The 24,338-nt window shown below is 42.0% G+C and overlaps 2 protein-coding genes across 6 annotated transcripts in view; both read right to left on the bottom strand.

Annotated features, from left to right (window-relative positions):
• Positions 1–4,501, bottom strand: part of mterf4 (mitochondrial transcription termination factor 4) — a 45,330-nt gene extending 40,829 nt beyond the window's left edge. For 2 of the 3 annotated variants that reach the window (XR_010004704.1, XM_003218312.4), the window contains exons 1-3: positions 4,358–4,501; positions 1,861–2,347; positions 20–204 (exon numbers count right to left, since the gene is read on the bottom strand). Coding sequence is in view for 2 of the 3 variants with exons in the window: in XM_003218312.4 (XP_003218360.2) it covers positions 20–204; positions 1,861–2,347; positions 4,358–4,384 (699 nt within the window). In the remaining variant the exon portion in view is untranslated. Of the gene's footprint in view, positions 1–19; positions 205–1,860; positions 2,348–3,122; positions 4,329–4,357 lie in introns of those variants that run through there. The other variant, XM_062976529.1, reaches the window with a different exon arrangement.
• Positions 4,502–8,901: 4,400 nt separating this feature from the next.
• The window catches only part of pask (PAS domain containing serine/threonine kinase), a 34,453-nt gene continuing 19,016 nt past the window's right edge, over positions 8,902–24,338 (bottom strand). For all 3 annotated transcript variants that reach the window (XM_062976519.1, XM_062976520.1, XM_062976518.1), the window contains exons 13-19: positions 22,428–22,595; positions 21,307–21,432; positions 20,585–20,719; positions 13,163–13,362; positions 12,181–12,314; positions 11,212–11,358; positions 8,902–10,779 (exon numbers count right to left, since the gene is read on the bottom strand). In XM_062976519.1, the coding sequence (XP_062832589.1) occupies positions 10,592–10,779; positions 11,212–11,358; positions 12,181–12,314; positions 13,163–13,362; positions 20,585–20,719; positions 21,307–21,432; positions 22,428–22,595 (1,098 nt within the window). In that variant the 3' untranslated portion in view covers positions 8,902–10,591. The remainder of the gene's footprint in view (positions 10,780–11,211; positions 11,359–12,180; positions 12,315–13,162; positions 13,363–20,584; positions 20,720–21,306; positions 21,433–22,427; positions 22,596–24,338) is intronic.

The raw sequence follows: 24,338 nt of genomic DNA, 5'->3' as shown, positions 1-24,338 counted from the left end.
ATTATGCAACATGCTTTACCTGGAATTTGTATTCCACGTCACTTAGTTCCTCTAGCAGCATATCTGGACACGTCTGTAAAATTTTTGATACTTGTTCCACTGTGAAGAGGCATTTTTCTCTGAGGAGATGTTCTAGAGCTTCAATCTTTTTTTGCGGCAATGTGAAGATACTTGGAAAATGGACTGCCACATGGTTCAACCCCTCTGTCAAATATAAAATGACACACATATGGAATCATATAGTTGGAAGAGACCACAAGGTCCAACCCCATCATGCAGGAATACAAAAAGCAGTCCTGACAGATGACCACCCAGCCTCTGCCTAAAAATCTCCAGAGAAGGAGACTCCACTACATATTCCACTGTCAAACAGCTCTTACAACCAGGAAATTCTTCCTAATATTTAGATGGAATCTTTTCCTGAAATTTATATCCATTGTTCCATGTCCTAGTCTCTAGAGCAGCAGAAAACAAACTTCTTCCTCCTTAATATGACATCCTTTTACATATTTAAACATGGCTATAATGTTCCCCTCTCAAACTTCTTTACTCTAAACTAAACATCCTCAGCTCAACAAGCTGCTCCAAAAAGGGCTGGGCTTTTAGACCTTTTGACACATTCCAGCTTGTCAATATCATTCGTAAATTGTGATACCCAGAACTGGACACGGTATTCCGTATGAGGTCTAACCAAAGCAGAGTGGTACTATTACTTCCCTTCATCTAAGCACGTATCAGCCTCCTCCCAGTAGACTCAGGTCAAAGAGGAGCTTCATGAGAACCGCCACTCCTCTTGATGTTCCCCCATCAACAGCAAGGGTGTCCCTCTGGGCAGTTAAACCAGGCAATCCTAACTGGATGGCCTCCCCATGAGGGTCTGCCTCCAGGGGCAAACCAAGAATGGGCAACTTGGAAGTCCTTAAATAGACTGAGAAGCGGAGTGGGCAGATCAAAAGACAACCTGGCAAGATGGCACTACCTGGAGGAATCCTCCACCTTGTGTGACTGTGGAGCAGAACAAACAACTCCTCATATGTATGCTTGCCCACAATGCCCTGCCTCATGCACGGAGAAGGAGTTTTTTAAAGCTACGGACAATGCAATTGCTGTTGCCCACTTTTGATCTAAAAACTATTTAGCTGTTTGAGATTCCTTTATCTTATCGCTTTTAAACTTACTTATTATGCAATGCTTTTGACACGAAATAAATAAAATCTAAGCACGTAATATGGCTTTTCCAGAAGCCATATTAAAACTGGTGTAATCTGCTCTTATTTCTCAGTTATGTGGACATTTCAGTGCGAAATCCACACATCCCAAGGAGTACCACAGGTATGTTAGTAATTTTGATCAAGAGATGGCAAATTTTCCAAGATATTATTTGAAATGTCTGTTCAGGCATCATAAGAATTAACAAGTATTTCAAAGCCAGCATTTATTACCTCCTGCAATAGGAAGAATGACATTCCCGATAATCTATTTTTATTATTTCATATACTATCCTCAACCCTTCCATGCATCATAGCAACAGAAGAAGGAAATAGCTTTCTTCTAAAGTTTTCTTCCAAATGATACAGGGACTGATTTTTAAAGCAGGCTCCAACCCTTCTTTGAAAGGCCATCCAACCACTGTGATGTTTTCAGTTGTTTGAATTTAAAAACAGAAGTGGGAAGTAACTGTGATTTTCCTATCACTGATCAGAACTGTTCCTGGATAGCACCTATTCTCTTCTACCATGTCCATCTGAATAATAAAGGTTTATGTTCACATAATACAAATAAATTCAGTCTCAAAAACCAAGTATGGTGCTGGAAAACCATTAAATACATTGTGACTGCACAGCAGAGAGAAAACATTACCTTCCTGAATGCCAAGTTTCCTCAAAAGATCTGCACGGTCCCTCAGGCGATTTGCTGGCATTTTCAACAATTCAGGTTTTTTCTGCAGGGCCTTCAATAAAGAGTCAGTGTTTAAACCCAGGAGGAGAAGCTCCGAAACTACAGACAATCTGATTTGAGGTGGCAGTCTGGGCTGCAAGCTGAACAAGTCTGTTATCTGAGAAGGACTGAACCCCATGTCCAGGAATGAATGAGTCACCTTCCCTAGCTTCAAGTAGTCCACATCAGCTGATTTCTTGTGAACCACAGGGGAAGAAGTGATAGCTTCACTGCTATCTGCTTTAGGGCTACCAAGGGGGAAGCTTGCTTCACTTTGTTCAGCAGAATTGGTACTTGTCAATCTGTATCTCAGGTGTTGAAGAGAACACGGAGACTCAATGTGTGATGCTTTCAAGGATGACTGGATATGGAGACAGGCCAAAGGCATGTAACTGTGCTTCTGTAAAATCTACAGAAATAAGACATAAAAACACATATTATTAAAAATAATTGTGCAGCACAGAGATTTCTGCCAAAAAAAGTTGCAGCTCAAAGGTTTTGGACAAACGAGCAAACAAACAAACAAAAACCCTACCCTATCACTACACCTGTATAAGGACTGGTATTCACTGTCTGTCTAACAAGACTATATCATTTCTAGGAAACACACAATGAAGACATTTCTATAGGGGAGCAAATATGTTAATACACACATTTAAAATAAATTATGACATAATAGTGACAGTTCAAACACCATGTATCTCATAATCAATTGGGTTTTTTAATCTATGTGGTAAAAGTATAATGTTATGGATATATCTCCAAAAATGGGGGAGTACCCTATGATATGATCCTGGTGTTGGCTCTTATCTGTTGTGACAGATGAAGGAATTTAAACATAAAATACCAGTACTTCAGTTATTCAGTTAGTACAGTACAACTACTGTATCTGCAGGACAGATGTAGGACAGATACCCATGGTTCCATTCATTCTCCTCTACATAATACGTCCTTTGTAGACATTTTCTAGATCGTCCAGCATGAAATGTGGTATTATTAGACCAGAAGTCCTTGATTTTAAGAAAGTTTGCTATCATCTGCAGTTTCATATATCTGTGTAAAGTATGGAAATATATCTTCAATGGACATGTGGGTTGTACTGTACTTCAAAGAACATTTTAAAAAGATAAATCCTATACACAAAACAGAAATTGTTACTTTTGTTGTGCTCAATGCCAACACACCTGATCTTATTGGTACCATGGGCATCCCCAGCATCATTCTCTTCTCCAAGCTTTCCTGTCTTCCCATTATATGGCCAAAGTACTTCAGCTTTGCCTCTAATATCATTCCCTCCAGTGAGCAGCCGGGCATTATTTCCTGGAGGATGGACTGGTTGGATCTTCTTGCTGTCCAAGGCACTCTCAGAATTTTCCTCCAACACCACAGTTCAAAAGAATCTATCTTCCTTCATTCAGCCTTCCTTATGGCCCAGCTCTCGCACCCATAGTTTACTACGGGATCGAGACTGGTCATTGCTCTCCTCCAAAGAAGTTAACATCTTCTGATTTCCTGGATGCAGTCTGCAGTAATCTTTGCACCTAGGCAATCTGTCACTGCCTCCAAATTTTCCCTCTCTTTGGCCGTTATCAGTCAGCCTGGTTGCCATCATCTTGGTTTTCTTGATGTTTAACTGCAACCCAGCTTTTGCACTTTCTTTTTTCACCTTGGTTATAATGCTCTTCAGCTCCACCTTACTTTCAGCCATCATCAACCAAACATTTAGGATGAGGAATATGCAACCTGTATGGCTATGTTTGGAGGTGTGGGTTTTTGGTGATCTTTTGCATGGATTCAGGCAAGGAGATTCCACTTGAACATTAACTATATGTTTTAAGCTTGATTAATGTATTTTATGGATTATTGTTAATGGTTTTAGATGTGTTGCTGTTTTTATTGATCTGTTTGGGATTGAATTTTGCCGGTTGCTGTAAGCTGCCCTGAATCCCCTCGGGTGAGAAGGGTGGGGTAGAAACGTTGTAAATAAATAAATAATAATAAACATTAGGAACAATTTCCTGGCTGTACAAGCTGTTCAGCAGTGGAACTCTCTGCCTCAGAGTGTGGTGGAAACTCCCTCCTTGGAAACTTTTAAACAGAGGCTGGATGGCCATCTGTCCGGGATACTTTGTGATTTTCCTGCATGGCAAGAGATTGGACAAGAATTGTCTGTGTGGTCTCTTCCAACTCTATTATTGTATGTCTCAGTTCGCAATAACATGGGAAAGAAAGAAAGGCAACTACACTGGAGCATTAATACAGGCCTCACTGCCTTGGCTCAATGCGATGGAATTATAGTTGAAGTTGTACAAGGCCTGCAGCCTTCCCTGACTAATGCTGCTCCTGCCTCAACAACAGGGCAACTCCCAGGATAGTTTCAAGATAAAACGGCCTCTCTTTCTCTCCCTGTCACACTCACCTGCCTGCAAACGCGTCCCAGCGCCATCCCTACAGCGCTTCCTCTCTAGCTGCATTGAGGGCGCCGACTGAAGGGGGACCCGTGCGCCCAGACTCCCTTCCCCTCGGAAACGGGAGCGGAAAGCAACGTTCCACTTTAGGGACAGCGCCGCCTAGGGGCAGCATTAAAGCCACGAGCGTCGAATTTAGGGCGCATGCGCAGTGTAGAATTAATTGATGCATTCGAACTGCAGTGGCTCAATGTTATGGTATCCTGGGAGCTGCAGCTTGACAAGGCCTTGAGCCTTCTCTGCCCAAGAGTGCTGGGGATTCACCAAACCAGAATTCAGTATTTCAGGGCAATTCAAGCTGAATCAAACAGGCTTCAGCCATGGGCAAACCTGGTCCCTCCAGATGTTTTGGACTTCAACTCTCCAGGGCTCAGACTGCATTGTAGTAAGTCAGTGGTTCTCAACCTGGGGTCCCCAGATGTTTTTGGCCTTCAACTCCCAGAAAGCCCAACAGCTGGTAAACTGGCTGGGATTTCTGGGAGTTGCAGGCCAAAAAACATCTGGGGACCCCAGTTTGAGAACAGCTGTAGTAAGTGGTCTATAGTTTGCTCTTATCCACACTCACATGTCGCAAACTCCACTTTGTAGCCCCATTTCTTAAGGTTGGCTCTATATCTCGTGGTGCCAGAGTACAGTCCGTTCAGTGCCTTCCAAGTCGCCCAGTCTTCTGTGTGCCCAGGAATTTCTCATCCGGTCTCAGCCACTGATTGAGGTTCTGGGTTTTTTACCTGCCACTTTTGGACTCTCGCTTGCTGAGGTGTTACTGCAAGTATCTCATAGAATCATAGAATAGTAGAGTTGGAAGAGACCTCATGGGCCATCCAGTCCAACCCCCTGCCAAGAAGCAGGAAATCGCATTCAAAGCACCCCCGACAGATGGCCATCCAGCCTCTGCTTAAAAGCCTCCAAGGAAGGAGCCTCCACCACAGCCCGGGAGAGAGTGTTCCACTGTCGAACAGCCCTCACAGTGAGGAAGTTCTTCCTGATGTTCAGGTGGAATCTCCTTTCCTGTAGTTTGAAGCCATTGTTCCGTGTCCTAGTCTGCAGGGCAGCAGAAAACAAGCTTGCTCCCTCCTCCCTATGACTTCCCTTCACGTATTTGTACATGGCTATCATGTCTCCTCTCAGCCTTCTCTTTTGCAGGCTAAACATGCCTAGTTCTTTAAGCCGCTCCTCATAGGGCTTGTTCTCCAGACCTTTGATCATTTTAGTTGCCCTCCTCTAGACGCTTTCCAGCTTGTCAACATCTCCCTTCAACTGTGGTGCCCAGAATTGGACACAGTATTCCAGGTGTGGTCTGACCAAGGCAGAATAGAGGGGGAGCAGGACTTCCCTGGATCTAGACGCTATTCCCCTATTGATGCAGGCCAGAATCCCGTTGGCTTTTTTAGCTGCTGCATCACATTGTTGGCTCATGTTTAACTTGTTGTCCACGAGGACTCCAAGGTCTTTTTCGCACACACTGCTGTCAAGCCAGGCGTCCCCCATTCTGTATCTTTGATTTCCATTTTTTCTGCCGAAGTGAAGTATCTTGCATTTGTCCCTGTTGAACTTCATTTTGTTAGTTTCGGCCCATCTCTCTAGTCTGTCAAGATCGTTTTGAATTCTGCTCCTGTCTTCTGGAGTGTTAGCTATCCCTCCCAGTTTGGTGTCGTCTGCAAACTTGATGATCGTGCCTTCTAACCCTTCGTCTAAATCGTTAATAAAGATGTTGAACAGAACTGGGCCCAGGACTGAGCCCTGCGGCACTCCACTTGTCACTTCTTTCCATGATGAACATGACGCATTGGTGAGCACCCTTTGGGTTCGTTCGCTTAGCCAATTACAGATCCACCTAACCGTAGTTTTGTCTAGCCCACATTTTACTAGTTTGTTTGCCAGAAGGTCGTGGGGGACTTTGTCGAAGGCCTTACTAAAATCCAGGTAGGCTACATCCACTGCATTCCCTGTATCGACCCAACTCGTAACTCTATCGAAAAAAGAGATCAGATTAGTCTGGCATGACTTGTTTTTGGTAAATCCGTGTTGACTATTAGCAATGACCGCATTTGTTTCTAAGTGTTCGCAGACCACTTCCTTGATGATCTTTTCCAGAATCTTGCCTGGTATCGGTGTGAGGCTGACCGGACGGTAATTGTTTGGGTCGTTCTTTTTTCCCTTCTTGAAGATAGGGACCACATTCGCCCTCCTCCAATCTGCTGGGACTTCTCCCGTTCTCCAAGAACTCTCAAAGATAATTGCTAGTGGTTCTGAAATAACTTCCACTAATTCCTTCAATACTCTTCTATCTCTGTAGATCTTAGGAAGCTCTTTCTTGATTTAAGCATTGACATGCTGGCTGATAACCCAACAGAGGATGGGCTGGAGATGTCAATGCCTTGGTCCTTTCATTGCTGGCTGCTTCTTCCCAATGGATGTCAGGTGGTGCAATGCTAGCTAAACAGTATAATTTCTCTAGTGGTGTAGGACATAAGACATCCTGTGATAAAGCGGTATATCTGATTTAATGTGGTGAGATGTGTTCCACACTGCGCATGCCTACTCAGCAGCAGAGTAGCAAAACGCAAGGACAGATGTCTTCACTGTATCTGATTGTGATCCCCAAGTTGTGCCAGTCAGCTTTCGTATAGCACCCACTTTTCGCTTGATAGTCAAGCAATGCTTCTTGTATGTCAGAGCACTGTCTAGAGTAACTCCCAGGTATTTTGGTGTGCTGCAATTACTTCCCAGGTAATCCTGAGCTTGAGATGCTTGTCTGTTCTTCAGATGAAAAGCACATGTCTGCATTTTAGATGGATTAGGAATCAGCTGGTTTTCCCTTTAACAGGTAGTAAGAGCACATGAAATCTTGGAATGCATCTGTTCAACCATGTCAAAGCTCCCTGCTTGAGCAGTAATTGCACGATCGTCAGCATAGATTAAACTCTCTGTCCCTTCTAGCAGTGACTGATCATTTGTGTCCCTTCTGGCAGTGGCTGATCAATTTTTCTGTATTATAAAAGCAGTTTTGTGAACGTCACATGGATTTTTAATGAATATTCTTTTGCCAGTTGCTTGAGAGTTCCAGCTGCTTGAGCGCTGGTTGAGTCTCTCAATTATAAATATCAAAAGTATTAAACTTGCTGGAGACTACTTGTGGTATTTGATTTTAATTACCTATTGAAATCCAACGAAATCAATTTAAAGCATAGGTTGAAAGAAATAGGGTGTGCAAAGGGATCTTTTTGAGAAAGAGGGAAAGAAGCGGTAGCATAAGCTTTTGTAGACTTAAATTTAATTCATCAGTTACATGGAGCAAAGGGCCTAGGAACGGACCTTTCAAGCTACGAATGAGCAGGTTGTATATGTAAACAGCAATGGAAATGCAAATCTTGTGGATATGGTGACAATGTGAGTTTGGCTTGGGGGGCAAAGACAGGAGAAAAAATATTGTTGAAAGCCAAGGTGAGTTGATAACCATGACATTCCAATCTAACTCCCAATCTAGAAACTTGCAGATAGGGGATTATGATTCTGTATAGTACTTATCATTGAATTTTTATTTTTAGGGGAGGGGCAGCTAGAATTGAGATGTACACTCTGTGGCCAATAATAATAACAGAAATATCCTCATATTTCCCAGAGAAGAGGACACTGCCTTCAAATCCTTCCCTCTCATCTTTATGTGGATAAACTTCACCAAAGTTCTGTGAAAGTCCAGTGTTTTAGAAATAAGTAAATAAAACCAAGTAAAATATGTTTTTTCTTCAATAAGAGAGCAGTAAGAGGTCCCGTCCCCCCTTCTACTGACACTTCGTAGCATGCAAAATTAACCAACAGCAGAGAGGGAATACAGCCACACAGCATTTTCTCCACATTATCTGCCCTCCTTAAAGAGACGCTATAGAAAACAGAATAAGATGGGATCAAAATACTCATACTTTCTAAAATATGACAAAAGGGCCAGGCTGTGGCACAGGCTGGATAGCAGCCAGCTGCAACAAATCACTCTGACCAAGAGGTCATGAGTTCGAGGCCAGTCCGTGCCTGTCTCTGTTCTATGTTATGGCATTGAATGTTTGCCTTATATGTGTGCAATGTGATCCACCCTAAGTCCCCTTCAGGGTGAGAAGGGCGGAATATAAATACTGTAAATAAAAAGTAATTGCCCCCATTATATTAAACAATGCATTTTGATACCACTGTCCTAGAGGCATTACCTTCCGACATCATCTTCTTTGTGTTCTTTTCTTCATAGGCATGACCTTAATATTAAAATATTATATTTCCCTTGGATAGGAAATTCTCTAACCCAAGCCTAGCCCAAATTAAAGCCAAGGGGCAAATACAAAAGGATGGAGGAGAGAGGGAAAGGCACATTATCCTACCTTAAGGTACTTGGGAAAAAGGGGTAGGATAAAAATGTTATACAGAACTGTTGTTTCCTAATCAGATTGGAAAGTTTGCAAAGCAAAAAAGGACTATGGTACAAAAAGGAGTAGGACAATCACACAAGTTGATAGGAAGATAGGATTTATGGGCACATGTTAAGATACAAACATTTAGTATCCCTTTGGAACAATTAGGATAGACACCATGGCAATCAGAAAAGCTACCATGTTTTAAAATACAGACTACAGTACAAATTCGAGACCCGTGAGGTGGCTTGCCATTCAGGTTAAAAGTTTAGTTGACAAATCCTGGTAAGCTAAAGATAGTTTTGCTCCAAAGGAATAGCATCCAGTAACAGAAAAAGTATCCACCCTTTCTTCAGTAATTTCAGGGAATATATCTCATTTGGATTTTGGACAATATGATCATTAGTAGACATTTCTCTAAAATTCAATGCCTCCTAAGCAGAAGGACCAGAGCACTGTAGAAACCTATTTGAAATTATATTAATCAGATATTAATCAAATTATTGTCAACATCCCACCTGTGTTTTGAAAAAGGAACTCATATGACTCTTTCCAATATTTTCTTCACTACAAATTCATATCTTCCTTCAAGAAATGGAAGACATAAAGCATTTATATTCGATTCCAGTAAAATAACCATCAGTATATTCAATTAAAAAATATCTGAATATATTACTGAAACGCCTACACTTTTAAAATCCAATACAATCACACTAATTGTTTCAAAACATTTCCTGTTATTCATAAATAGAAGTACTGAAAAATTATCCTGTTGTACTATAGTACAACTCACTTAGGAAAAAAATAATATGCCGTTTCAAAAACCAAAAGGGAATTATAAAATAGTCTGAGCATTTATAAAAATAGCTATTGCTGTCATAAAATTCAAAATTTCACATAGCTTCCAGAGAAATGAAAGTATTTAGGGGGTATTTCCAAGCCTGCTTCTCTCAACAGGACTAGGTTCTAAAAAATTTAAAATTTACATGAAAATTGATTAAGATCCTCTGAGGAGAATTCACTTAAAAGTACAATAGTGAAATAAATACTTAGAAATCCTTTCTTTTCTCTTAATAAGCAATAATTGAACTTATCAACTGCTGGATATCACCTCAAAAATCCTCAGTACCATAACTGCCCCAAGAAGTCAAGAAAAGGATTATTGTTGGCTTATGTCATCTTCTTGGCTATGAATATGATTTGGCAATAGATGATCTCTTACAACAGAAAGAAGCTAGAATCTGGGGCCATCAGAAACCCTTTCTAGAACACCTTTATCATGTAGTTAGTTCACATCATCAGTCATCTCAAATGGACCCCATAAATAAATGATGGTCTGGTATGCCAGTAAAAAAGGCACAAAAATACAGTGTTTCCACAAAATATTTAAAATTAAAAATAATTCCTACCACTTAAGTAATCTAGGCCAATAATTACAACCAAATTGTTATTAAAAGACAATGGGCCTGCCCCGACGAATATAATCGCAATGTATGATACACAAATAGGAGAGTAGTTGCTTGTTATATCCACTGGCAACACCAGCACCCAGACTGCTAGATGTCCTGGAGTTATTAGTATTGTCTCTTTAAAATCTAATGCATGGATTTTTAATTCCATGGTTGGTTCTTAGAGCCTGTAGGTGTGATAGCTGCTCATAATGAGCATAGAGATTTGCATGATTCCACTTATTCACAACATATAGATAGTAAAAGAATTTATATCCTTGTGGCAACTTTTCATTAGCAGCTAAGGATGACCAAGATGATGTTGAGAGCACAGATGTCTCTAGTCCTGACACTGGAGGGAAGTTGATGGCTCTTGCTCTAAAGAAGTGCCAATTCTTGTGGGAGGAGGATTAGGCTGTTCGAAATTATAGAGATCATCGTTAAAGCTTTGCTCACTCTCTATACTCGGGGCCGCCCAGATGCCACCGTGACTGCAGACAGTAGAGAAAATTTTGAAACGGCCGCCTTCTGCGGAATAAAGAGAAATATAGCATTATTAAGCTTGAGGCACAAACATTACTCAGCAACCCCTGCATATTTCCAAAGTAACAGCAGCCCAGATCTAGACCATAATCCTGTATATCTAATAATAATAATAATAATAATAATAATAATAATAATAATAATAATAATAATAATAATAATAATAAATCTTTATTTGTTTCCCCCTTTTCTCTCTAAACAGGACTCAAAGCGGCTCATAATATTATAAAAATAATCCAAGTCAACATACATATATAACAAAACCGAATGTCCCATACTATTTTCCACCCATTATCTAGGCAGGCTCCTCATCCATGTCAAGTGGAAAGTCATTTCCAATAGTGTTCTTGGAATTCTTTGCTCATTTGGAAATTCAAAGAATGTTTTGAAAGTTGCTTTCTGAACTCTGCCTCCTACCTGACTTGACAGAGGCAAATACTTCCTCCCATGTGTAGTTGGCCAGGTTCACACATTGTGTCACCCAAGGATGCTTTACTACAACTTCTAATGTTGTGCGATCCTCTGGAAATGGCTGCAAGAGTCCAGATAGGAGATCCATCAGGCCTGAGGTGGACAAGGAGAAAGAACAATGTCAATAACTTTTATAGTGACCTTCTGCTTGCCTAGCAACCAGCAAAAGTTCCAGAATCTGCTGGAAATCTTACTTCTTCAAACAGATGGGAGCAGTCAGCTAACAAAGAATGTCCTCTGATCACTGAGAGGGTACTAATGCAGCCAAAGAAAAGTAAACGAAATAGCTAAGAGAAGGGGAAATGGAGGCACAAGGGGTTTTTTTATGGAAGGAGAGTCATGCCTCCCAAGGTCAATAAACTATTATGACTTCTCTAACAATCTGTTTCAACTACAGTTCATGATCTATCGAAACAGAAGTCCTTGTAAACTTTTAAGTTCATTGATACAATTACTGATCTTCCTGATAATGATAGCTTTATTATGCCTAATATTTACATTGCTTTACTGCAGGAGAAATCTTGGACTGGCAAAACAAGATACTGTTTGCTATCTCAACTCTGATGGGGCCTGAAGATAATGCTTCATTATATTTCTAAGCTCACTATATCATTAACTGAACAAAGGGAGTTGTTAGACACGTTTATTTTCCTATCATTCTCTGGAATTTTTAAAAGTGGCAATGGAATATGTGCACATTTCTCAAATATTCAGTCATGTGCTTCTCCCTTAGTTCCACCATTACTGACTCCAAGCCAGTTATGAAATATCAAGAAGGCAAAACATATCTATTTGGACATGTCGTGTCAGGTTTGCAAACCCTTCTTTCAAGACCTGAGGAAATCTATTAAATCCCATTAGCTCAGAAAATATATCCCTAGCCTGAATTCCTCAATTCTTTCATTAAATACCCACCATCTGACACACTGTAAGGAGGCCTTAATACAGGATCCATTGTTTCCTCCAGCTCACAAAAAGGATTTTCTCCAAAAATTATGGTATAAAGTGTGATACCAAGTGACCACATCTCCAGTTCTGGTCCTAGATATCTATAGAGAGGAATACAGAGTTTAAAGCCCATATTGCCCAGAAATATTTCAGACAAAAGTGGATTTTTTAAAAAAATCCACGTTTAATTATACTATAAAAGGTAAACCTCTTAATATTCTGTGCCTAATAAAACCCTCAGAAATTCATGTAACTACTATGCACTGATAGGCAACTTGAGGACACCACACAGACACATAAAACAGGATGCCAGCACAAAAATCAACAAGACAATTTCATCTTCTTAATCTATCAAGACACTTTTCTCTCCCAACCTGCATCTTTCTCAAATTTCATGAACAGGATAAGAGATATAGATAGAAGAATTGCCTACATGTGTCTGTCAATAGTCAAGGAGACTTTAAAAAAGAATAAGGAGAGTAAAAAAAAAAACCCTGATAACCACTAAAAACATAATGGTTGCATTTGGACATTTGTACCTCACTTATTATTGTGTGATCAAGAATATATACACACACACACACACACCATATCTCTCTTTAATTATACTTTTCCAATTCTTCCAAACCAGGAAATTATAATGAACAGCCTCAGAATTAGCCAGGACATTAAGCCAACTTCAGATCATGGGTTTTATCTCCTTGTCTCATTCTGAAATAGTTAACTATAGTCTGCATGGTGAAACTACAGTTAATGTAGTTGTCTGTCAGATGTCTGGACGTGCTGCCAAAACATCTTCTGCACCTCAATTTATTAATCCAAGATGTGATCATTCAAACTTCCCCATTGTCCTTCCTTTACTCGTGTGTTAGTTCTGGAGGCTTTCCCCTCTCTTAATTCATGGTACTTCTGACAACATGCAAAGGTTTTATTTCCAAGTCATACATACGGATTGCCTGAGAGCACTTCTGGTGAGCAATACTCAATAGTTCCGCAAAAGGTGTAGAACAGCTTGCCAGGCTCCAGGTAAGCAGCTGAGCCAAAGTCTATCAGCTTGATAGTGAAATCTTCAGCAATTATGATGTTCTCATCCTTGATATCTCTGTGAAGGATATTCTGACAACGTAGATAGGCCACTGCAGACACAAGCTGACATTCAGAGGGAACAAGAGTTAGGGTGGATATCAATGGCACATTTCCTGAAAAGTATTTAAACTATTGCTATCATGCATCCTATGTAAACCTATGCTACCAACTTCTTTCTCTCGGTTAGTCTCAAAGGTGCTACAAGATCACTTTGCTTACTGATTGAGACTAACACTGTTATGTCTTTGAATTCTATTTATGTATTGCTTACCATGTTTGATCCAACTGTAATAAACAATAAGCAAATACACAAATTAGAGAGCCAGTTTGATGTAGTGTTTAGTGTTGAAACAGAACTTGAAAGACTCTAGTCTCCATTCAGCCACAAAATTCACTCATCACTTTTTCTCTGCTTGTGTTCAAAACTGTATTGTCATCTAGTCTCAATGCTTCCATTGCAGCTAATACAACATTCAACACTATCTGACTATAACTTTAGAAATGGCTATGGAGTGTCACTGAAACAACCTCCCTCCCTAATTTATTAGTGGAATTACATGATTCAATAGCTTTCTGTTAATAAAGTTTTCAGTCCATTCTCAGGCTCTGTCAAGGACAGAACGCCACAAGATTCAAAGTAACAGAGTTTATTAGATTACAGAACTCAAAAATGCCCGTAAAAACACAAGGGCCAGGCAATTTTTGCCTTTAGGAGCAAAAAGGGGACAAAAGTAAATGTTCAAAAGATAAACCGGATTAAACCGGAGTTTAATCCGGGTAAAAACAAACTGCTTGCTTCAGCCTAGGTATTAACAGAACGAAAGCCAAAGAACAAAAGATACAAAGAATGCAACTAATTGGCAGCAGATTCCTCTCTGCTGCCAGCACTGTGCTTAGAGTAACTTGCGTCGCTCCCACACACACACAGTAGACAGGATCTCCAACACGAGCAATTCAGCCAAGGATTGTAGAAGTAGAGTAGACCAGTTCCGTTCCGTAAATCAAAGCCAGAAGCAGACGTTTGTAGTTTTTCCAAGTCCAAGAAGGGGGGAAGACAAGCCGTGGTCAGTTCAGTCCGGGTTCTCAAAGCAGGAGATGGCGTCCGTCAGAAAGACGACGGAAGGTCAAGGTCACAGCACAGGAAAGCACACAAGTCTTCAGGGAAGCGTCCCACACACACACGGATCCCAAGCGTTTGCCCAGATTACCTTGCCCGACGCAATTTGCAATTGCTCCCAAGCCCCATTTTATGCCAGTTACAAATCTTCATCACTGTCAGCTGTCCTCCTTAACCCGGGCGTTTCCTCATCACTTTCCTCGTCAGAGCTGGAACACCTCTGACTACGCCCAACAGCATCTCCAGCTGTGGATCCCGTCCCATCCCTCCAGCTAAGCCATGGGTCTAATCCTGAAGGTCCCCATTCATCTTCTGTCCCATCATGGCCAGTGGCCCCCAATTCCTCCCTTACCCGAGTCCAATCCATCTCATCCTCCTCTGAGCTAACCAGCCCTTCCTCCATTCTCTCCGTGAACCCTTCGAAAGACTCTTCGTCAGAGGGTGCTGCAAATATGTCTCGCAGTCTTTTTCTCTCTCGCTCCTCGAGAGTATCCGACTCTCGAGGAGTCTTACGCCCACGCCTGTCAGAAACAGAGCCACGAGGCTCAATCATAACACTATCCCCTCTCACAAAGGCCTCCTCCCCCGATGGCGGAGAAGTGGCAGTGATACCCTCCGCTATAGCACCACGACGACTAGAGGTATCAAGTTTCAACAGCGAACGATGAAAGACTGGATGGACCTTTAAACTAGACGGTAAACGCAAACGAAACGCAACAGAAGAAATCTTTTTAACGATAGGAAAGGGACCCAAATACCGAGGCGCAAACTTTCCCCCAGCCTGTTTAATATGTTTGGAAGATAACCACACCAAATCCCCTTCTTCCAACTCCTCCCCTGCCTGCCTGTGGCGGTCAGCCTGAGTCTTCTGCGTTGCCTTAGCTTCCAGCAGTAAGCGACGGGCAACATCATGCAATGCAGCCATTTCCGTAGAGCGGTACACAGGGTCCGAAGAGACCACATTGGTCGACGGCGCCACACCTCCCCGTGGGTGAAAACCATAAGTTAGCTCAAACGGCGTATGCTGACTAGATGTGTGCACCGCATTGTTGTAAGCAAATTCCGCCACCGGTAGCCACTTCACCCAAGCCGTGGGTTGATCTAAACAAAAACAACGCAGATATTGCTCTAAGAGCCCATTAACCCGTTCCGACTGTCCATCCGTTTGCGGATGAAAGGCTGAAGAAACGTTTAACTTAGTCCCCAAGCACTCATGGAAATGTTTCCAAAAGCGTGACACAAATTGCGGAGCCCTATCTGAAATAATCACCTCGGGTGCTCCGTGCAAACGATAGATGTGCTTAGTAAATAGTAAGGCCAACGTAGGGGCCGCCGGAATGGTTGAACAAGGAATAAAATGAGCCAGTTTACTAAATAAATCCACCACCACCCAAATACAAGTATAACCCCCAGACTTAGGCAAATCTGAAATGAAATCCATGGAAATGATTTGCCATGGCCTGTCCGGAACAGGTAAAGACGACAACAACCCTCTAGGGCGCCCAACAGGCGTCTTACTCTGCTGGCAAACGGCGCAGCTGTCACAAAAGCGCAGAATGTCTTGCCGCATCTTTGGCCACCAATAGCTCCTGGTAATGAGCTGCACGGTCTTGAATCTGCCAAAGTGCCCAGCCATGGGTTCGTCATGGTGGGCTCTAATCACCTCCAACCTGAGGGCCCCCACTGGTACGTAGACCTGCCCCCTGCGTACCAATACTCCGTCTTGATCTTGTAGATGCGGCAGTATGGTACGATTACCTGCTGAGAGCAGCATCAGTTGCTCCTGTGTCCACACATCATCCCTCTGAGCCTCAAGGATCTGGTCATGTAACCCGAGCTCATTATCTACAACACACAGAGAGGCAGTAGGCAAGATGGTCTGACATACAACCTGCTCATTGGTCTTAAACTCCGGCTTGCGGGATAAAGCATCGGCCCGCAAGTTTGCCTTCCCCTCTACGAACTGCACCTTGAAGTTAAACCTGGAGAAAAACAAAGCCCATCGGATTTGACGCTGGTTTAACTTCTTTGCTGTTTGCAAGTGCTCTAAATTCTTGTGATCAGATCTGACCACGATCTGGTGCCGTGCCCCTTCAAGCCAGTGCCGCCACACCTCAAACGCCACCTTAATCGCCAACAACTCCTTCTCCCATATGGTATAGTTCTGCTCGAAGGGTGTTAGTTGCCGCGAGTAAAATCCACAGGGACGCAAGGTCCCTGAGGAATCTTTCTGAGACAATACAGCCCCCAACGCGTAGCTAGAAGCGTCCGCTTCTACCACGAACGGTTTGTCAACATCAGGATGGGTTAGTATGTTGTCTGATTGAAAACTAGACTTAAGTTGTAGAAACGCCTCGTGAGCTTCCCGCCCCCACACAAATGGCTGTTTCTTGCGCAGAAGCTGCGTCAAAGGTACCGTGAGCTTTGCAAAATTCGGAATAAACTCCCGGTAGTAATTAGCAAAACCTAAGAACCTTTGTACATCCTTCTTAGTTTTCAGCTCCTGCCATGAGTTGACGGCGTCAACCTTATGTGGGTCCATTTTAAGTTCCCTACCTGACACTACATGACCTAGGAACTCCACTTCAGGCACATGAAAGACGCATTTGGAAGCCTTGGCGAAAAGCCCATTAGCCCGCAGTCGGTGCAGAACCTGCTTGACATGTTGACGATGTTCTTTCTCGTCCTTAGAAAAAATCAAGATATCATCCAAATAAATCACTAAAAATTGGTCAATTAGGTCCCTGAACACATCGTTCATGAACCTCTGGAAGACCGCAGGAGCATTACAAAGCCCAAAAGGCATGACTCGGAACTCGTGGCATCCGAAACACGTGTTAAATGCCGTCTTCCATTCATCCCCTTCCCGTATACGGATTAAGTTATAGGCCCCCCGCAGGTCAAGCTTGGTAAAGACCTTAGCCCCTTGCACCCTTGATAACAGTTCCGAGATTAAAGGGAGCGGGTACCTATCCCGAATGGTGTATTTGTTTAGGATCCGATAGTCGCAGACCAGCCTAAGTTCCCCAGTCTTTTTGGCTACAAAGAATACTGGTGCCGCAGTTGGAGAACTAGATGGGCGAATAAACCCCTTGGCTAAATTGTCATCTAAAAACTCCCGCAAAGCTTGCCTTTCCGGTACAGTCAAGGCATACAGCCTCCCTGCTGGCAGTTTCGCACCTTCTGCCAACTTGATGGCGCAATCATATGGCCTGTGCGGTGGTAATTTGTCCGCTTCTCTTTTACAAAATACATCAGAGAACTCCCCATACTCAGCAGGCACTCCCTCCATATCAGCATGAGTAACGTTTAGAGTGCAACAATCCTGCCTCTTTAAGATCACTTTACGTGTTGCCCAATCCACTTGTGGGTTTACTACAGCTAGCCAATCCATCCCCAGGATCACATCATATCTAGGCAAGCTCGTAATATCCCACACAAACGTTCCCGTTACTCCCTGCACCTCCCACGTTACTGCTGAGGTTTCCTGGTTAACCACCCCAGTCTCCAGCAGTCTCCCATCTGCTCCCTCCACCCACACGTCGCATGCCTTGCGCACTCTAGGAATGCCATGCTTCTTAGCAAACTCAATATCTACATAGGAGACCGTAGCTCCTGAGTCCAGCAGTGCCAGAGTAGAAACAAGTTCCCTTCCCCCAACAGATAATGTAATGGGTACGAAAACATGCTTCCTCCCCTCAGTTGACTGCTTGAGGAGCCCTAGTGCGTTGGACTCACGTCGCACTAGGGCTGGCCTTTTCCCGAAAGCTGGGAAGGTTTCACATTACAATTTTTGGCAAAATGCCCAGCATTCCCACAGTACAAACACAAGCCCAGCTGCCTCCTACGGCTCTTTTCCTCTGTAGACAGTTTTTTAAAGACCCCAAGCTCCATGGGCTCTTCCCCCATCACCACAGGTGCCCTGGTTACATGCATAGGTGGCGCACACATTGCTTTTGAGTGTTTACGAGCCTCGAACCTTGCGTCTAAACGCAACACCTTAGCTACTAAGGCGTCCCAGCTTTCAGCCGGCTCCAAGCGTGCTAATTCATCCTGGAGCATATCACTTAACCCGGCAGTAAATAAAAGCATGAATGCATTTTCCCCCCAATCCAGCTGGTGGCGATACAGGTTAAACTTATTTAAGTAATCCAAAACAGTCCCCTTTCCCTGTTTCAACCGATACAGAGCCCACCCAGCGTTCTCCGTGCGGAGAGGATCCCCAAAAGTATCAGTTAACAACCTTTTGAAATTATTCAAATTGTCCTTGACTGGGTCATTTCCCAAAATTAAATTAGTGGCCCATTGTCCTGCGGGACCGGTCAACAAACTCAAAATAAAAGCCACCTTGCTAGTGTCAGTAGGAAAAGCATGAGCACTGAGCTGAGAAAAATAAAGCTCCACTTGTGCCAAAAAGGTTGGCAACTTGCACCTGGTTCCGTCAAAGCGTTCAGGAGTCAAAACATGTCCTTTCACAGCAAAAGCTGTTTGGCTTAAGGCCGTTTGCAATTGGTCTACTTTGGCTCTTAACTCATCCATCGTCTTCCTGACGGGTTTATTGCTGCAATAAACTTTTTAATGGCGTCGGGCAATCTGTCAAGGACAGAACGCCACAAGATTCAAAGTAACAGAGTTTATTAGATTACAGAACTCAAAAATGCCCGTAAAAACACAAGGGCCAGGCAATTTTTGCCTTTAGGAGCAAAAAGGGGACAAAAGTAAATGTTCAAAAGATAAACCGGATTAAACCGGAGTTTAATCCGGGTAAAAACAAACTGCTTGCTTCAGCCTAGGTATTAACAGAACGAAAGCCAAAGAACAAAAGATACAAAGAATGCAACTAATTGGCAGCAGATTCCTCTCTGCTGCCAGCACTGTGCTTAGAGTAACTTGCGTCGCTCCCACACACACACAGTAGACAGGATCTCCAACACGAGCAATTCAGCCAAGGATTGTAGAAGTAGAGTAGACCAGTTCCGTTCCGTAAATCAAAGCCAGAAGCAGACGTTTGTAGTTTTTCCAAGTCCAAGAAGGGGGGAAGACAAGCCGTGGTCAGTTCAGTCCGGGTTCTCAAAGCAGGAGATGGCGTCCGTCAGAAAGACGACGGAAGGTCAAGGTCACAGCACAGGAAAGCACACAAGTCTTCAGGGAAGCGTCCCACACACACACGGATCCCAAGCGTTTGCCCAGATTACCTTGCCCGACGCAATTTGCAATTGCTCCCAAGCCCCATTTTATGCCAGTTACAAATCTTCATCACTGTCAGCTGTCCTCCTTAACCCGGGCGTTTCCTCATCACTTTCCTCGTCAGAGCTGGAACACCTCTGACTACGCCCAACAGCATCTCCAGCTGTGGATCCCGTCCCATCCCTCCAGCTAAGCCATGGGTCTAATCCTGAAGGTCCCCATTCATCTTCTGTCCCATCATGGCCAGTGGCCCCCAATTCCTCCCTTACCCGAGTCCAATCCATCTCATCCTCCTCTGAGCTAACCAGCCCTTCCTCCATTCTCTCCGTGAACCCTTCGAAAGACTCTTCGTCAGAGGGTGCTGCAAATATGTCTCGCAGTCTTTTTCTCTCTCGCTCCTCGAGAGTATCCGACTCTCGAGGAGTCTTACGCCCACGCCTGTCAGAAACAGAGCCACGAGGCTCAATCATAACAGGCTCCTTCTACACTGCCATATAAAATCTAGATTGTCTGCTTTGAACTGGATTATATGGCAGTGTAGACTCATATAATCCAGTTCAAATGTAATTATCAGATGAGATCATCTGGATTATATGGCAGTGTAGAAGGGACCTCAGGTCTGGCTCAAAAGTAATCAAAATATCTGCAATTTGTATTTTTTTTCTCTCTGTGTGTGTGCTACTGAGTTTTTTCTCTTCCTCCCTAAATGCTGACAAGTGTTAGTAAGCAAGAGGAATGATAGCCAAAAGAGATAATGACAGTTTTTATACAATTATTAATTGTACAGCTTTTTTAAAAAAGTAAACAGAAGCTCTTAGAACCAATATCTGGATGATATGGATACGGGTAGGGCCTTATCTTTGCTATGGACCTCACCATACCTACTCATGCTTGCTTTTATCTTATCTCATCAGCTAACAACCTGCATATTCATAGTTAGGTATTCACTTACTTGCAGATTTTGCCTCCACTAAATCTTACCTGTCTGAATATGTAACTTGCCAAAGGTTCATCCAAATTAGGCTGGTTATCAATGAAGGTGAAGAGATCCAGGCCGGATCCATGCTTCTCCATTACCAACTGGAAGAATTGCCGGTTCTCAAATACATCAAGTACCTGGTGACAAAGCAGTGCCATAACTTTGTATTCTCAAAAGAAGCTAACAAATGTAGCATCCCACTACCTTAACTGTAGAAGAAAAAATGGATCCAATTATACTCCCTATTCACCATTTAATTTAAATGGTGAATAGGGAGTTCTTTTTCAAACACCCTGTATAATCGCCCCTGGAGCAAAACTACTGGCTAGGGATGAAAGGTGTTGTGGTCTGGCACATATGAAAGGTACCATGTTGGAAAAGGTTGCTGTAGAGAATAATGTCAGACACTTCAATTTTCCATTTTAAGAGAACTAATATAGCTATATGACATCTCCTAAAAGTGTTCTGATCAAGGACTGAGATGATAATGCAAATCAACATGAAAATGTTAACAAGATTTCTTGTACCAAATATTATTTGTCATATGGGATTTCTTGTATGGGGGATTGTCCGCACCAGATAAAATTTAGCCATCATTGAATATAGCAATATAGTGTTGTTAACAGACAAAATTAACTTGTGCCATTGCATCAGAATATAATTTAATGAATTAGCAGAAAGCACACATGAACAATTATGCATTTGCATACTCGAAAAACTGTACCTTAATTATATTGGGGTGCTGAAGCTTTCTCAAAATTAAAATCTCCTGTGTGATTGTCCCCAGTTCAGGATCCTCTACCCAGCAATAATCCAATACTCTCTCTTTCCATATGAACTTCACTACAACCTGTTAATAAATGAAAGTGAAAAGAAACAAAACCTAAGTAGGTGATGACTGGTCTTGGTAAAAGAGAGTATACATGGCTCCATTAAATAGAAAGCAACCTTACATTGCCATTCATACCTGAGAAGATATATTAAAGATAATGTGACCTGCGTATTACAGTCCAAATATGTGTATATTTTTAATTTGTTTAAATAGCTGTGGACTAACTTTTTATCTGCTAAAAGTAGCTCTTGGGCATGGAAGAACTCTCACATGCAATTCTTCCTTCTCTAAAAGTTGTAAGTTTGTCATGGGAGGCAGAGAAAGTTAAACCAGCCTGTAATTACATACTCATGTCACAGTTTTGAATGTCCAAGTACATCAAAATATCTAGAATTACAAAAAATACCAGCCTGATCCGGTGAGCTATCCAGTAGCTCAAAGGATTTGGCTTTAACATCTGCACTGGGTAAATATGTTATTAAACACCCTGGAATCAAACACATTTGCAATGGTTGGCAATGTTGACAGTTGCTCATCAGCCAAAATGCAATGGATGTGAAACAATGCAAACTATTCTAATGGCTATTTAGAGGCCCATTAGCTACAACAGGTATGTGTCTGACTAAACACTGATACTCTTACATTACTGCTATTGAACATGTGTCAAATGTGTGGCCTTCAGATTTTTCCAGGCTGCAGTCTCCATCAGACCTTGCAACAAATGTCAATTGCAATAAATGATGGGAGTTGTAGTTCAATAAAATCCAGAGGAGCAAACTTTCTCAATTCCTTCTGCCACATAAGTAGCTAAGCCTCCCAGATCCCCTTAGGTTTTAATGAAAAACCCAAACTGCAGCAGCCAGAGCTTTGACCTTAATTCACCTAAGCTCATCATTAACTCTATGTTCCTGCCTGAACTTTGAAATGAAGAAATCTGGAGGTTTCTGGAAACCATAAACATATCAAAGAATAACTATTAATTAAATACATGAATGCTACTTTTGCTTGCTTACCTCCTTTTGATCTTTTCTGCATTTGGCCGTCCAAACAAATCCAAAGGCTCCTTTGCCGATGAGTCCAAGTGTATCATACTTTTTTTCATATTCTCCCTCACAAGCCTTCAGTTTTTCCAGTTCTTCAACTCGTCGTGAATTCTCAAACAAAGGTGTTGTTTTGATCAGCTGCAAAAGAAAGGGACAAACACACACTATAAAATCTGAGTGAATTCAAATTGAAAGTCAGGACTAAACAAGAATGAGTCAAGAAAAAATATATATATGAAAGGCAGAGAGATAGTACCACCCATAACTGTCTCCTAATAGTTGTACTGGTAGTTTAGTAACAGTTGTTTCACCTGTATCTTTTTGTAAACTATTTTGATATTTGAAAAGTCAGCAACAAAAAATAAATAAATGAACAAATACATTCAAAATAATTCTTAAACTTTTAAACCCAACAGCATTTTGATAGAATTTCATTTTTTAAAACTTTTGACAATTGAAAACAGATCTCACTATAGGCCAAGCAAACTTTCTTTGATCCAGTGGTAGGTGAACTGCATTGGCTCTTTCTGAAAGCTCTCTTCCCAGAATTGCATCTGAGCCACTGCAGGATTTTGGCAGAAGAATAGAGTGTGTGTATGTGCCGGTATAGCTACAATTTTCTTCCCATATACCTTTTTTAAAACAAAAATAACGTGTTTCCCTAATATTACCGTACCAAACAATCAAATGTTGGCAAAACAGCCATGGAAAGGATTGGAGGACACTAGAGTAGACAGAAACACATAGCTGTGAATCACATTTAGCCCACCCAATTCTCATCCTATCTGGTATGTCAGTAGCCAATATCAGCCACTTGGCAATAGATAAAATGCAACTTGGAAGTAAAAAATATCATTGTCATAATACTACTGATGCATTATGCCAGTGTACCTAGATCAGAGCAGTCTGGAGCAGAAAAAACAAAGGCTGCAGGTGCAGTGGCCATGAAAAGTCAGGCCCTGGAAAACAGGCTGCTCTGAGTCAGCAGAAAGTATCTGTCTTCTCCTTACCACTGTTATGTGATGCTGAAAAATGTGTTACTGCTAGTATACTGCACCAAAAAAATTGTTCCTTGTGAACTCTAATCAAAACTTGCCAGTTAGTCTTGATCATAACTTTTTATTAGGGATATATGGTAGCTTGCTAATTGCTCAGAATGGCTACAATGTCATAGAAGTGCTCTCAGTATTGTTGATAGTCTCATCCAGAAAGAATTTGAAACTTCAAGGTACGCAGGTGTAACATTCATGAAATCTGATTTTCCTGGATGGCAAAAGGAAACCATTTAAACTGGGAGCCACTAAATGGAAAATGTGGTTTTACCAGCTGCTATCACTATATGGTCTAATAACATGTTGTTGCCTTCAAGACATTTCTGACTTCTGGCAACCCCAATGCAAACCCATCACAGGGGTTTCTGAGCATAAGAATGTGCAACCTGCCAAGGGTCATCCAGTGGGTTTTCATGGCCAGATGGGAACCCACTGTCTCCCAAGCCATAGTCCAACATTCAAAGTACTACATCATATACCCCTCCATTTTCAAGTAACTAGACTAGAAAAAAGCTACTTTGCTAATGTATTTTCCAGAAACAAGCAACATCTGCCTGATGAAACATCTCAGCAGCAGGTGTGTGGAATTGCACCACCATCTATGCTTCAAGATGCAACCAAATTAAAACTTCCATCATTTTTATACCTCCATGAATTGAGTACTTTCCCTTGCACTATCTTGTGCTGATCTGATTGTTCTATTAAAAATACTTTGTGAAACTCCACCTAACACTCATTTTTATCTCTGCAAAGGTAATGAAGTTTGCCAGAAGGAAAAAAGGAAAAAGAAATTGGCACTGATGGGGGAGAGGAGCCTGAAACAGAATGT

This window comes from Anolis carolinensis, chromosome 3 (genome assembly GCF_035594765.1).
Source record: "Anolis carolinensis isolate JA03-04 chromosome 3, rAnoCar3.1.pri, whole genome shotgun sequence".
Lineage (NCBI taxonomy): Eukaryota > Metazoa > Chordata > Lepidosauria > Squamata > Dactyloidae > Anolis > Anolis carolinensis.
The sequence above is the reverse complement of the archived record's forward strand: the minus strand, read 5'-3'. Positions and strand labels throughout refer to the sequence as shown.